The sequence below is a fragment of the Eimeria tenella genome, genomic scaffold (assembly GCF_000499545.2).
Source record: "Eimeria tenella Houghton genomic scaffold, Eth_scaff14, whole genome shotgun sequence".
In the NCBI taxonomy this organism is placed as follows: Eukaryota; Apicomplexa; class Conoidasida; order Eucoccidiorida; family Eimeriidae; genus Eimeria; species Eimeria tenella.
In genome coordinates this window covers 66,550-82,786 of record NW_013541512.1, presented here as the reverse complement: position 1 = coordinate 82,786, position 16,237 = coordinate 66,550, and the positions used below count along the sequence as shown (strand labels likewise).

The following is a 16,237-nucleotide window of genomic DNA, read 5'->3' as shown; positions in this document are numbered from 1 at the left end:
ATCAGAAGGACACTGTAAAACAGTACTGCTCGCTCACGCTTGTCTGGATGTTGAAGTTGGCTATTCAGCATTCTTCACCTACAGAAAGCGCAACCACTGCTCAGCTGAATTAGGGCTCACGCCTAAGATTTACTCTAGGATATGTGTAAAGTGGGGGACAAACCGATTTGAATAAGATCCTTCAAGGGCTGAAGAAGACGTAGATCCTTCATGATAATGCTATTTAGAGCCTTTCCAACATTAGACACTAGCATGCTCACGTTCATTTATGAGAAGGTTTCGACGACGTGCCAAGCCAAATGCAAGGTATTTGAGGAATTCAAATTACGGATCCATTCTTTTTTTGCCTCCTCAAAGTGAGGTTTGATGCGAGAACAACTGCGGCTTTTAGCCTGGGGTGGAACTTTCGGAGACTTGCTTTATCGAGGGTCCTAGTGCTTAGGGATGCTTCATCCAGGTGGGTGACAACGCAAGCAGGATCGGAGAAAGTGCCTTCCCCTTTCGTGAAGAAAAGGTTGTTACAGACTTTCAGTGACTCATATGTCTTTTCATTAAACTGTCGATCAAGGCCTAGTCGTGTCAGGTCCACTGTTTGTTTGATGCTTCCCAGAGAGATGGACTGCCCCGAATGCATGTCCACAGCAGTTGATTTGCTACTGTAGTACGGCTTTTTCTGGAGGACGAATTTTGGGCAAGGGCCGAATGATCGACCGGTTTCATCAACTACAACTACAGGAGTTGTACTTGTTTCTTCAGGAGGATGCAAGAACGTCCCTACACCAGCTGAACCTTCTGCGCTGGCTCCGCCCGCATGATGACAGGCATCGCGTTCTCTACTGATAAAGCACGCTAGGCACGGTCGAATTGCCGTACTCTGCCATTATTGAGGCGACATCTTCCTCTCCTGCAAATTCGTTCAACAGTTCTGCCGCGGTTGTTTCCGTCGAGTTCTGATGGCCATTGATCTCTCCTGTTTGGTCAGGTATTTTCTCAAGCAAAGCGGGAACTGGAGAAGTGGCCCAAAATGCGAGCCACGTGACAGCCAGCGTCCAGCGTGTAACCATTTTGACTCCGCGTGAGTAGAAGCACAGTGATTAAATATAGCTTCAAGCTGGCCGAGACAAATGCCGTTTTCTCCCCATGAAATGTCTCCCAACCCTTTATTCTTTCTCTTTCAAATGCTTTTCATAAATAGGCAAGCAACACTGAGCAAGGGACACCGCCGGAAGAATTTGCCAGAGCTGCACGGGTCACTTGAACCCGATGCTCCAGAGGCTCATACGTAGAGAGTTGGGGATGAATTTGTCCCTCAGGCAAGAATTATGTGCAAAAATTCAATTCACTTGTGGTTTCTTTCATCCAGTGGCCCAGCAGACTAGGTTAGTCCCAGCCTGTGCGGAGTTGCGCGCCTTCGACCATGAACTTGTGGAATCAGGGCACACTGAACCAATTTGCTTGAATGCCTACACTTCCGCCGAGAGGCATGCAAATGTATGGTTTAACAATGAATTGTCGCAGCGTCTGTCCTGGTAAAACCAACCATATGGCTATCTTCGTCTCACTCTTCGTCTGAGTGTTGGGCTGCTGCTTGAGCGTCACTCTCCTCCAGCACACCGAGGAACGGCTTTAACTTTGCAAGCCATGTGAAGGTTCCCGAGAGCGCTGCATTATTGCACAAAGAAGTCGCTAGTGCTGGAGCTGCTGCTTGGATCTCACGCAGATAGGTTTCATTTCGAGAAGCTCAAGGTGCCTGATTCCCTCCTGTGGAGAATACAATCCCGCCAGATCGAATTCGAATGTGCGCTAGAGCTTCGCGTTATATTCCCGAAGAATTGGTCGCCCTCAATGGCCTAAATAAACCATTGATCAGGAACCTTTAAGGCTGCCTACGCGTGGTCAGTGCACAGCAATCGCATGCAGCGAATGCTTCACATGTTATACTTATGAGGCCCTGTGCAACTGTTCTTGCTGCAACAATTCTGGCTGCATGGAGCAATGCAGCACAAGGTGGATTTCAGGGACGTGACGCGGCCAGTGCTGGGTAGAAGCCACGGTGCGTCCACAGCGCAGTTTCCGTAACACACCAGTAAAATGTTAGTGCTACGTGGCTAGATCCCTGAACCTGCGGAATTGAAACCCAACACAGGCAACATTTACTAGCGTCAGAGTACACTACGTTGTACGAGAGGGGCCAGGGATCAGCAAGTCTACCAAAAGCCTCATCAAAACGCTTCTGCTCGATCGTTTCATCCAGGATATATCGGCCTATCAGAGTGGGGTTGAGACATGATGGTGCCTGCCCTATATCCTTTTAGACCCTGCACAGGCAAATCACTACGGCGCAAATGTATGTGTTGGCAAGTATCAACAGGGATGGGCTTGGCTTGTAGATGTGGGCATCTACAGGCAAGCCAATCCCAGAGGAACGTCTTCGCACTGATCTGATAGTATATGTTTTGCATCGCTGTTTTGGTGCAAGCAACATTAACAGAGACTGATAAAAACGCTAGCTGGAGCACTAATTCCACGTTCACACGCAGAATTGCCTCATATCCACAATAAAGGGTGTCGTGACACGTGCGCACAATTTAAACTTCGTATGACTATATATAGGAGGGGACTTTATAGGGCCCCTTCTGGTTCAGTCCCAGTAACAACTGACTATATTTTGGGAAGATACTTTGAACTGAAGTAGCATCGTTTTTGCCTCGACTGGTGGTATCACAGAGTCTTTCTTTGTACAATGTGCAAACACCACGTCGATGGGGGACAGTCTTTTGGTTCCTCCGTAGGTGCCACTATGTATGTAACGGACACAGCGAAGCAAAACTTGCTGAGCCGTTCTCGTGCGCCCATCGGCAGACAACTGCTGCGCTGTTGACACCCAGCTGCTCGTCCCAGGCAGATACTGCAAGCTGCCTTGCCTCTTACGCACGGAAAGGTGAGGAAGCTGCGTGAACCGGAAGCACTGGCCAAGGAAAAATGATACAGCAAAAACTGTGAGGGCTTTCCTGAGGCAACAAACGAAAAAACGGCACCAGCAGGACCTCAATATTCACCCATACTTCTTCAGATTCGGCAGCTGCTCCAAGGTAGACCCCGTCTCGATTGGCCGGCTTCAAGAAGAACCAGCTCGCAATCAGGTCTGACAAGCCGTATAAAACGCTATGCTCCATGCACTCCAGCATTGTTATTTAAAAATGCTTGTTAATAAGATATAACCTGTTCACGAGCAAGGCATGCCGTCATCGCAATTGGCAGCAATTCTGACGAAGCCATCCACAGCAACCCAGACCATGGTTTGTCGCCGCTCGCCGTAGCATCTTCATCAGATATAACAAAGAGGGCAGCCTGTACAGGGGGATATTGAGAACTGAACGCACTTACCTTTGTGAATGCCTGCCATGCCCACCCGAACATGGCGAAAAGATTTGTGAGGCCGCTACTTCGGTAGATGCATGACCTTTCAGTCCAGCAACAATGATGATCACACACCCTACGTGTTGTTTATACTGCTGAGAGGCTCACTAATTTTCGAAGCTCACTGGGCCATAGATGTCCGACAATCTGGCGAAGTTCGCCACTCCTCTGACGACTCCCCTGTGTTTCTTGCGCCTTCTGGATGTAGTTTTATGATGACCTGCGCACTCTCAAAACAGTGAGCGTCCCTCCATGGCGTATTTTTCCTGTGCTTCTGTGCAGGACAGTACAAGTGCACTCAGCGAAAAAACCAGGCAGCATTGGACTCGACTTAATGGAAAGTTAAGAGCTGCATTCGATGCAATGAGTGGAGCAAACGGAAACTAGGCCAATGAGCCAAGAACAGTGCTCATCCGCTTCATCATGGCATGCAGTTTGAACACCAATCGTACCTCAACCTCGCTTCTCCACCAGAGACAGCACTTTCGGGAAGCCAATGCAGCCGCTGGAATCGATGCTTTCACTTGTCATCTCGTGTAAATGCCGCAATAATGCCAGTACTACTTAGTTATGGTTAATCGTGTCCAGCCGGTATATGTATTAGATGAGTCTCTGGGCCCAGCCCCAAACACAGGTGGAGCATTGCATAGTCATGCGCAGGTAAATACGTAGAATGAGGGTCTTGCATTTCCAAAGATGGCTGACGTTAGACAGTGCAAAGCCCGAGTTCTGCTTGATTTTTGGAGGCCAGCAAGTCTCACCTCGCCACCATATGGCATTTTGAGAACGTTCATGGATAAACGCGGGATTTTGTCTTCACGCAGACTTTTTGTTTGGATGCTGGGTTCCAACGAAAGCTTTCCATCCGACTACAAGATTATCTCCCCCCCGAACACCTCCATCAACGCAGCTCCTACACGCACAACGCAACACTGCTTAGTCGTACGTAGCGGCTCGACCCTCATATGACACATCCTATGCACGCAACATACGTCCTGTGCGTTCCAAACAGGGCAGCCACCAGCGGTTCACACTGCTCCACTCCTACTAAACTTCGGGCCGTTCCACATAATGTTCTGTTCACGCACCTCTCTCCATGTCTCCAGTTCCGCTCGCCATGACAACCTGTCCATAAACGCAGTTTCCAACTAGCACAACGCAAAGCATTGTCTCTCACCACGAGCTCTTCTGCCAACGCGGCGAAATCATTGCCGTACTTCACTTTGCCACGTCATACACTGCTAACTCGTACGTCGCGGCTAGACCGTTCATATGACACACTTCACGCAAGCAACGCACCACATGCGCATTTCAAACAAATCAGAAATCAGCACATTACACTGTTCCACTTCCACTGAACTCCGCGCCGCTCGAGAGTTTCTGTTGTTCTTGCAATTCTTTGCATGTTCCTAGTTCCGCTCGCCATGGCAACAAGCAGCTTCCAACACGCACGAAGCAAAACATTGTCTTTCGCCACGAGCTCGTCTGCCAACGCGGCGAAGTCATTCCCCCAGCTCCCTCTGCCATGTCGCACACTGTTAACTCCTACGTCGCGGCTCGATCTTTCATAAGACACAACCCATGCACGCAAAACACGTCCTGTACGTTCCAAACAGTGCAGCCATCAGCGAGTCACACTGTTCCACTCCCACTAAACTGCGCGCCGCTCCAGAGAGTGTTCTGTGCGTGCAACACTCTCAATGTTACCAGTTCCACTCGCCATGACCCACACTTCCGTCAGGGGAGCTTCTAGCACAGAAGTCGCAGAACATTCTCGCCACTACCGTCCCTTCTATCATTGGATATTGCTTGAAGCACCCCGTTTGCCACTAGAAGCTTTGCCAGCTCGGCAAAATACTGTGCTATCCAGAGTTTAGCCGGAGCGTCATTGTGGTCTGCACCATAACACTACAATTCGCGCAGCACGCGATGCCTCACGCAGCCCCAATTCAAGCATTCACTGCGCCCACGCATGTCCCGCCTCGACATTTCACACGACACATCCCATACAAGCACATTTTCTGCGCCCTCCAAATGCCGGAGCCACAGCGACTAATGCTTTCCCACTGCGACTGAGTTGGACTTGGCTTAAACTCTAGCATATTTTCTGCAAGCCAAAGGATGTCATTTAAAACATAGTGATCGCTGCCACCATTAAAGGAAATCCACAATACCTTGTCACCATTTCTTCCACCCACATGGCATTTTTTTTTTGCGCCACTGCAGCGCCAAAGCCTCCCCTCAGCTTTGCAACACTTGCGGTTTGCCAGTTTGGCCTGTGCTTTGTCTTGCTCATCAGATGAAGAGAAGCAATTAATGAAGCGTGAATTTAAAGACCTGCTTTACGTCCTTTTTCAGTGTCATTTTTGAACTCCAAAGATCACTGTTGTTCCGGTACAGTTTTGCAAAGTTTGCAGTATCTTCTCATACTATGAGAACATTGAAAGCTCCAGTCTTTCGTCGGTACAAATGCAGTTGCTGTTTCAAGGATTAGAAGGATGACTAGGTACGAAGTTGAAACATCGGTTGTTGCTCTGCCTCTAGCATTATCTTTGCACGCTAAAAGCGGCTGAAGGGATGCCTTTGCTGCACAGTGCCTTCTAAATTCAGCTCATAATACTCCAGTGTGTCATAGAGCACATGTTGTCTGTATATGTTGCAATGTGAAATAGAAGGGCGACAAGATCCATATACAATTCAAGGCCAACCAAGCAGTTAGATATGTCCTGGACTGAAAGGTTTCTCCCGCGAAAGTTGTGTTCTCGGTCAAGCAAAGAACCCTAAGTGACATTCAACATTTCATGACTGCAATGTCTACGGCCAATGCGACCAAAAAGAAGCCAAGTCCCGCAAAATGAGACGTAGGGAGCTGGTATCTCTTCCATGGTGTCGATGCACTCTGGGAATGAACGCCTGATGATTCCTCCCATAGACTTACCTTCCTGGTGAAAGCAGGCGAGACATCTGTTTCAAGGCAAGCGCTAGCTGGGATCGCACCGATGGACAAGGCTATCTTAGCTTAGGCTATCTTAGCCTTGTCCATCGCTGCGATCCCAGCTAGCGCCTGTCTGCAATGAAAAACGACATATCTTTGACTGAGACGGACTCCGGAAAATACAAGAATGAATTATTGCGTTAACTGATGTTTTCACGCCCTTGCATAGCAAGTTTTGCAACTGATATTCGCTATCGTTCCCGATGGTTGTTGCTGCTGTGTTTGTGCGAGTGTTCAGGATGTAGAACCTTAGCTCCTGGCTGTTCGCAAATGTGACGCGATTTGACTTCCACCTCGTTGCAGCGGTTGACCCCACTCCGGATGTGTTCTACACACAGCGAAACATGCTTATAATCTAGAGCTACTTTGTGGTGAAAACTTTCCAGAATTTATGGGGCCACTGCGAAAGGAGGCTGGTCAAAGCCAGCTGCACGACATGCTAGGCGGCAGCAGAAGATATTGAGTATCAGTAAACCTGGCGTGAGCTCTGTTCTCTAATATTTTTCTTTATTTTCTCACGAGTTCTTCCGTGTTTCTTGGTAACACGTAGTCATGCATGAATTATGTGTAGCAGCACCAACAGGGCGAGACATCAGACCATTCATCTTGCTACTAGTGGAGACAGCATCTACGGGTCTTGTGGACAAGCGAAGCGTGTTGACACGATTTATCACCATTCACCTTACTACATACGACGCCTGTACTCTTACGGTCACGTTGCCCCCTGCTAGCGGACGCCCTCAATGCCATCTTGCAGCCATGAGGCAGAGGCACTTAAGCATGTTCCGTTTCATGATCTATTGTTAGCTGCGGTGCTGGTTTGGATTTTGGCTTTTGTGTCGCTTGAGTTCTAGAAAAGTTTCAGCTCGGTATTTTTGGTACAGATATTCGGATAAAGTGATTTGCCGTAGCCCTTCAAAGCATTTGGTGCACTACCAGTTTTTCCTGCCATTCGAGCTCGAAGTCAGACAGGTCCCCGAGTCCTCAATGGAGCGTTTTTCGGCTTGTAACAGATGATTGAAGCATTCACGCTCTTTTTTACGAATTTCGATATATTTAAAGCAAGCTGATTGTTGTTTATTTAAACCAACTAAATTTTTCAAATGCCAGTTTCCTCCAGTTCCCACTCCTCGGTCTGGGCTGCCCATATATAAGTAGCGGCGGAGGCTGCCCGTTCGTAACAGATGTAGCTACTGCTGCTTTAAGTGGTACGAAAGCAGCACGAATCTTAGCTCGTCTTTGTGAGTAACTGTCTTGAAATATGGGACCACCGGCGTAGTGCGGTGACTACGCTGCAGAAGTTGAAGGCTCATAGAGCAGCAAAATGATTTTCTTTCAAAGTGTACTTTAAAGCATACAATCTGAGGCTCAGTCTAAACAGAGGCAGTTTACTAAAGGACGGCAGCCTTTAGGTGAATGATGACGGATAGTGAGATCGAAAAACGCTAGTTATCCCGTTGCAGTGATATGATGGCGACAGCTTAGTAGCTTTATAGGCTGGATCTAAATGCTCGCCTCCATCAAATTTACCACGGCAAATAAGGGCCACCTGAATGCAGTTTTCCCCACAATTTAGAGAAATTTGTACATAAGCTTGCAACTTTCGCTCTCCAGTTGTCGCCACGAAAGCTTTATGTAATTGTTACGATACTGTTGCGATATACATAAGCTTTCATATTGCAAAGGCTGGCAGTTTCGGCAACGAGTTCAACTTAACTCAAACACTACATGGTCGTGCCGTCCAGGAATTTACATCCAGGTGCACTTCTAACGCCCAGCAACCAAGTAGCTTAGAACCACAACAAAACAAGCTCGGTATGCGTTTCCAACGTGACGTGCCATCCTTATTTTCGTGAGTCCGAGTGATTACGACTTCCCTGGAGTTTTTCAGTCATTTTCTGTTGCTATCTAACTAGGCCGGCGATGCTGCTGGACAGTCTCCACAACATTAAAACGATACAGAGTTCCGAAAAGGCATCAGAACACGTTTATAGAAAAGTACGGGTGGGCCTGGGCTACTACTGCTACGATCTGCAACTTCAACACTGTGCGATGCTCTCACTAGCGAAGAATCATCTGAAAATAGAGAGCCTCCTGTATGTAGAGCCACCCCGAACTCGGCGACTTCAACAGCTCTTCAAATATTTATGCTTCTGACAATACCCGTAGCAGAATTTCTGGGGTGCCGACTACTTTTATAATCTTACTTCGCAGTTTTGTGGACGTGGCGATACTGCGACGATACGGGATGATCAAATTTTCCCAGTAAATATAGGAATTCGTCTTAACGACTTTGCGGGCAAGAAAGATGTTACGTCACAAGTGTCAATGGCAATAAAAAGGCACATACCAATTCAACACATTATGAAAGATTCTGCTGTGAGCAAGAGGTGGCCCAGCGGCAAGCATTTGCCCGTGGTAAATACATGCTTTTACTTTCAGGGCTTGCTAGAAAGACCATAAAGAAAGACCACTGTACGCTAACAGCGCGAATCGGAGATGTTGCTTACAGACTAGCACTGCTTTAGACTTACTCTTTCAATTATTGCCGAATCGCCTTTTGCAACGCCCGGATGTTTCCAGCAACCGGGCAGAGCAGTACAATGCTGGATACATCATCTTCAGCTGAGAGATCCGAAGATGCTCTCCATATAGTAAAATGAATACAGGCTGGTACTCGGAATTAGAATAAGAATTTATTGAGCATTGGATTTTCTGGATGCTTCTTCTAACAGGCCGAATAAGGGTCGTGCAACGGTGCTGTTTCAACTACGTCCTCGATCCAAACTCTGGATAAAGAGCTTCGCCAAGTAGAACCAACCTTGAGAGAACTAAGAACTTTTAATCTGTAAGTAGCTGTTACTCACACAAATAAAGTTAGCTCTGGAGTTAATGTGCGAGTAGAAGTTACTCATACACATAAAGCTGGCTTTACAGAAGAAGCTCAAATTGTTTCACACGTGGTTCCGGGCACGTGGTTGCAGGGGTTTTGAGTTCCAATCGAAATATACACTCGTCGAACAGCAAGTTCTTCCTCTTAACTGGATCATCGAAAAAAATATGGTCGATAGATTTCTATTGTTTGTTTTCGCGCTTTCAATGAGTAGAGACAATAAAACGCTGACAGGGTAGAATTCTTTGTAGTGAAGTCGAGCTCCGCTCGGTTTTTCCACCAGTTTTGATGCGTCAGAATACTCGACTAGCTTCACGGAGTAGCAGGCTGACACTTTTTATGTAAAAACGACAGAGTAACAAAGAGAATGAGAAATGCACTCCCTTATCTGCGACACAGGGATGCAGTCTGGCGTTAGTTGTGTAGGCAGCATCTTATTCAGCCGTAGCACAACACTGAAAAAAGGACTTGAACAATTGAAGGCCTTCGCCGGATTTGTGTTCGGCATTGGCCTCCCGAGTGGCGCAATGTTGGCTTCGGGTTTTTGGCACGGAGAACGCGCTCGGTAGCCCGTTTCAGAGGCAAAATCCCCCAAAACTTCGATTTTTATTTCTTGAACGCACAATTTTAGCGCAGGTTGAGAGACATTCCAGTACTACGAGGCCTCGCGCTGTCCAGAACCGGCCAGGGAGTTGTTGCATCTGGAGCTACGGTGTAGTGTGCAAGGCTTGCCATGTCCCTACATGGTTTCCGTACCTCGCTACACAGGTGTGCACATATTCAACAGGGATAATAGCATTCAACAAAAGCCTCCAATGCATATTTATTCATGTTCCCCTGCTTTTCAGCCTTCCTAAGCCCTTTGGTGTCTGTTATATCGCGTTTTCCCGCACACTGTATAATGCTAGCCCCAATCCCTGACTTTCCAGTAGAACACCCTAAACTAGTTATGCAGAAAGGGCCAGGTTTCTCTAACTATGGCCTCTCTATTCATATTTTATATGTAGAGTAGTAAACGCTACCACCGTGGGAGGCTATACGGGCGCAACGTCGTAGTGCTGCACGCTACATAGAGAGTTCCAGTCATTCCGCCTGGTCCCCGCAGCTTCGGTCCCATATTCACATCGTAATCCACCTGCAGATAGACCTTTTAAACCGCCATTGACGGATATAACACGACATAGACGTAAGCACCACAGCTTTGGCAACTAGCAGGCAATTCCCACCAACCTACAGAAGGCGCTTGCGCCCGCAAGCCCCGCTTTGCCCAACCGTGCCAGCCTTCTCGCTTACTGAACTGGCCATTCCAAGTAAAGTCTGTCGGTGAACATTCCGGGAGTCTGTCACCGAACCTTTCGGAGGTTAAGAGGAGCTAGGATGATGGGCCCTCCTCTCGACCGTTCCCCTGTACTCTAGAACCTAATGCATTGCAAGATTTCCCTCACACACCGCGCCGCCATTGAAAACCTCTCCCCGCACTTTTGTTGATGCTTGAAAGCCTGACTGTAGGCGGCAAGGGATTCAACAGCAGCGTCTTTCTCGCGAAGATGATACGAGATGTCGGCTATGTGACAGCTGGAGAAGGCCAGCCATGCGACTCAAATGCCGACGCTTAGCAGTGTCTGCAAATTAGTGTATCAGATAGCTGGGTATCTTCTCACCCCCGCAGTGGCTATGGAGGCTACTAGGAGGACATGACCTGCCCTGTGCTGTGGGTGCACATGCACTTGTATTCGGCATTGTAGAGAGCTACGTGATCCCTTGAAACTTGTTGGCACGAAAAATTTCAACGGGTTCCTGTAGCTTTCTAGGGTGAGGAATGATAGACGAGCAATAATGCGGACACCCACACAGCACTCTACAACATGTAAAGGAATGATTTAGGGACCTTCTATTTTCGTATTTCGCTCGAATATGTATTGCGGGCACGCCAGGGCAGGCCATCGCCGCCCTCAGACTTTTTAGCATCAGTTCTTTTAGGGGTGACTAGTTTCCGGAGGAAGCGTAAGTTTGTTTGAGCTGTGCCCGGCGCTATGGGCCTGTTTCAGGGCCTGTTTCAGCATGGGTTGGAGCGAGAAGGCACCGTTATGCCAGCGGAGGCTTAGCAAACTGTCCGACACACGGATCACTCGCAGTCACTCGAATGAGCAAAAGAGGATGGCACAGACTTAGCAACAACTTCAGTTTTTTCGTCGCCCAACAATTTCTGGAAATGCAACAGCCCCAATTGCGCCACCAGTAGTCATCCTGGACGAGGCAGTCACTGGAGCCAATATACAATAACTAGTCTGAAGGGCGCGGACCACCTATATATTGGTCAATATGTAAGCTACCCTCCCATCTCACCGGTTATTTCGTCGCACAGCTCATTATGAGAGGCCGCCACACAAAGTGACACACATGCGGTGATCGGCTGTCTCTCTCTTTTACACGCGGCGTGTTCTCCCGTCTGTTTCCCCCAACAAAATTCTTTACCTTCTTTCCTAGCTTTTCACACTGAACACTACGTTTTTGTCACATGTGCCAGAAGTCCGTTTCTGCCCAACATTTTGCTGTCAGAATTAAGATCCCTCTCACGTTTATGCGGCTGCCGGTAAAAGAGAAGCGTGTGGTTTTGGGTCCGCAAGCTCATTCGAATTAATTTACAGTATGTGAAAATCGATACGGCGCAAGCATTGCCAAAAGCAAGTCAGTCACCGGAGCTCACACCGAAATGCAATAAGAAAACAACAATAATTATCATGTCATATTACGGAGAACACAGAATGAAATACGTAGAGAGGCGACTGAATTCAACAAAAGGCTAAATAAAGTAAGATCGAAAAAAAAGTCACAGAGTTTGCTTATCTTTGCTTTCCAATTCTAGTTAAGTTGCCCGGCCAGAAGCAATACAACACAACTCAGGGGGCACCCTGTTTCTTAGGACAGTCGCTAGACAGATCTGCTTCCACTTTGCTCGACCAGTATACACAATTTCATCAAAGTCCTAGATTAATGTCTCGCATCGGCTGATTCGGAGCCGCGAACAAAGAAGACATGCAGTGGTACGGTGAGAGGAGCCTGACATCTAAGTCTGATTGTTCTTCTATGAAAGCTGATATGCCATGTTTACGAACCTCTCACAGTAAAACGCGTGGAAAAAAATGCACAGTGCTAAAAGCAGTATCTACATGGAAACTCCATTGAACTTTGAGTGGTACAACTTGAGTTGGATGGAAAAGCTCTACCCTCCATCCTCTTGGTGCTAACAAAACAATCCTGAAACGTTGTTGTGTTGATAGCAAAGAAATGCTAATTGTGTGGATTGTGAACATAAATATGGCAGACCACGGTTTTCGTTAGGTGGCCTAATGTATTCATATATGGAAGGAGCAACGATTCGAGCCACAAAAATGCTGCCCACAATGTAAAACTAATAAGAAGTCCATTCATTTGCTCCTGTTTTGTATGATGCACAGCTAGAATTCTCGTGTGCAGTGCTTTCCTCACAAGGCTTCTCCGTTATGGCCAGGGTTGCGCTCACTCCGCAACCAAAACGTACTCACTCAGCCAGTGATGGCAAAGGCTTGTTCAAGGCCTCACTTTGGGAAGGAAGCCGCTACATATAAAAATGCTGGACACCCCACTCTGCATCGAGAAAAAGCAACAGGGACAATACACAGGCAAAAATTTTCCACGTGAAAAACCACAAAGTTAACATTAGCGCGAGCAATTTTGGCGTACTGGGGAATACAACCGAATAAGAAGGCACTTCAAACAATGCATTTGCGTGCTCATACTATAAGGCACATACGTAAATCAGAGGCACACAACACATCATTTGAGCTATTGCATCGTTGGGGAACCATCCTATAGTGAAAGCTTATGGATCCTGTGTTGGTCATCACCTTATCTACTCTTTGTTGTATTTCTCTCGAAAGCAACTCACAGCCGTCACAGATGGCTCTCGGTTCCAACGAACACCAGTATTTCTTCCTCGTATCTTTGCAGACTTTCGCAAGCTTCTCCAAATGCTGCTATGGCGGCGCATTTGCGGGCTGCCATACAACAAATATCTCGGCAACGCAACTCAGGAACCGTTACATCCTTCAAAAATTGATCATATGCCACTGGGACATTCATTAACGTACTGGTAAGTTGAGCGGAGCTTAACTTCGAAAAGTCAACTGCTATATCGCAGTGTTGGCCGTTTGCATTCGCAGCGGAGAAAGAGTGAAGACCTTAGCGCCGATATGAGACTCAGATCGAAGGCTTTGATTGCGACTTCCCATATCATAAGACATGTGCAGCAATGATCAAAATGGAAACGAATCTTAATCAGTAAATTATGCTGTGACTGCAACAAATCGTTCAACAGCCATTACAAACTGCTGTGAGCAAGCCGCCACGCATGGAAGCCAGCATTCGACATTCTACAACGCAGTTGATGAGTGACTACTTGCCATCTTACATCGACTCTAGGTCCAAAAACGCGCAATAACACACTCTGACTATGGCAAGAAACTTACAGCGTCGCTCACCCCGTATGATGTGCAGAAACGAGCCGTCTGCGAAAAATAAACCTCCCTGCAGCTGAGCATATGCGTTGGAGTCGCTGATTTGCGTGCGCTGCATGCTTTTCTCACTTTGGACACTCTGCCAACCAAACGTCTGTTGAGGCTTATTTTGCTGGTAAAATACTTTGTGAAATGCAACCAGCGGCGGCTATCAGGAAACAATCGACGATGAAGTTTCCGAATATCCAAGCAGGAGGTTGCAGAAATCTCACATGCCTCCACAAAATACGTGAAACTGTTCGTGAACTCAGAGCAATGGAGCGCACTCATTGCTTTAATTTGGGACTTATCCCGTAGCCACCCAAGGCGTCACGCATAGATGCCGAACAGGTAAACTTTGATGGCCGGTTTCACCTATGCAGATGTTAATTTTCATCAATAGACGCAACAGTGAGCATATTTAAATTGAAAAAGGGGAAAATTCGTTCAAAAGTTCCTGTCTCAGTGAACGATTACTTACAATCTCGTTCAATTTTAAACGACATTTTGTCGAAGAATTTTTGACCTGGGAACTCCTACACTCCATAGGAGATTTTATAGTCACTTTGCACATAAAATGCCAATTACAAATAGCTATTGTGAGGGCACCTCGCAGCAGTACGCAAGGAAGGACACGATATGTGGTCTCAAAGTAAGGAGAAATTCTTAATTCTACGCATACTCAAAAGAGCGTCCCTTTTTAATGCATATATGCTTCTTATACGCGAATGCAACATTTGCCAAGTTTATTTATGCACTTGCTTGGGAATGCGCTGGCAATGACACAGAGCATAACTTAAAATTGTCCAAAGTCCATGGTCTACTGGAGATGTTGCGCTCTAGACCGTTGTCCTTTTGTGTCTCAAAGCTTTTGATCTGCTAGACATACTTGCTGTAAGCAGAAACAGACTATGCAAAATAGAATAAAATCTTTCCTTGCGATTACCCTTTCTATTGCTGAGGCCTGTCTAGACGCTTTTATTTGACACAGCCGACAATAACCGTCACCAAAGAAAAGTTTGGTTTCGAGGCCGACATGAAATAACGTTTCCGGTTTGTTGACACACAAGAAAAGAAATAATTTACACAAAGTGCAACGGAGGCAATCAGATATCTACTGAATGTGGCTTCATCTGTCCGCCACTTTGGGCAACACGCGCTTCATACCAGAAGAAAATGTTCTGAGCTACATGTAGAGAGAAAGCATAGAAGTAGTTGTGGCAAATGTTCCTTAGGGAAATCATTCAGACACATTTGGAAGCCTGTCTCACTTGTTGTGCTTGCAGCCTCTCCTAAGTCCACAAACTCTTGCACTGCAGCCAGTCTGCAAAACATGCATACATTTAGAGAAAGCATAGAAGTAATTGTGGCAAATGTTCCTTAGGGAAATCATTCAGGCACATTTGGAAGCCTGTCTCACTTGTTGTGCTTGCAGCCTCTCCTAAGTCCACAAACTCTTGCACTGCAGCCAGTCTGCAAAACATGCATACATTTGCTCCAAAAGTATCTTGCATTTGTATTTAATGTACGCCAGAAGAGCATATAGCTACTCCGTCCAATCCAACCGCAATGAATGGCAATAAAATGATTGAATTTTTCTGCTTTGCGGGAATGTATTGGCTCACGAACTGCCTCAGATAATATTATCCTCTTACAAGGTGAAGTGACACCATACTCATTATCGTAAGCTTCCGCGTGGTGAGTTTCTTTGGGTCAAATAGAGCATCTGTGCGTTGCGATGTGTCATTCCCGTGTTTATGCGAGCCAAGTCGCAGTTTCTGTTATCTTTTGTAGCGTGTGCATTCTGCACCGGCTTTGTTGACTAGTATGGGGCGTCAACACGAACTCCTTTCCATTTACCAGGAATATTCTCAATAAGAGAACAGAATCTGTATTTCCGTTATTAGTATTCAACTGACTATGCAGCGACTGCATAGCTCGCTGGCTGCCAAAATGAGAAAAACACATGGAAAGCCAGCGCCATGTTACTCGGCTTAGATCCTGCATTAAACTACGCTAGTCCCTCATTGTGCAATTCTAGTTAATTTCAACCTCTCCCTCTCTGTACATATCTTTCCTTCTAACCTTGATATCATCTGTGCAGCCGCCAAATATGGATCACACAAAAGATTCAGCACTGTAGGCACGTACTTAGATCCATTCGCAGCAAATAAGCATAAAGGCTTTGCCGTTTCAAATTGCATTTCCATGGGACAGTATTTTGGCTCTAGACTTTGCCTGTTACAACTGTTGCCATATGTGGTTTTCAGCGTCTCAGTCCGCTGCATGGTCATGCGCATACTCCCTGAAGGGTTACTCGCTTCAACTCCAAAAGTGGGCCAAATCAAGTGTTTTCAACTTTTCTGGCCGTCCAGATGGTGTGCTTGATCTTTT

General features: G+C 46.8%; 1 protein-coding gene across 1 annotated transcript; it reads right to left on the bottom strand.

The window, feature by feature from the left end:
• Window positions 1-833: 833 nt before the first annotated feature.
• On the bottom strand, window positions 834-1,064 carry ETH_00027470 (uncharacterized protein; the record flags this gene model as incomplete). Its single annotated transcript, XM_013373382.1, has 1 exon — window positions 834-1,064. One exon carries the CDS (start codon window positions 1,062-1,064, stop codon window positions 834-836), a length of 231 nt encoding a protein of 76 aa, XP_013228836.1.
• Window positions 1,065-16,237: the final 15,173 nt, after the last annotated feature.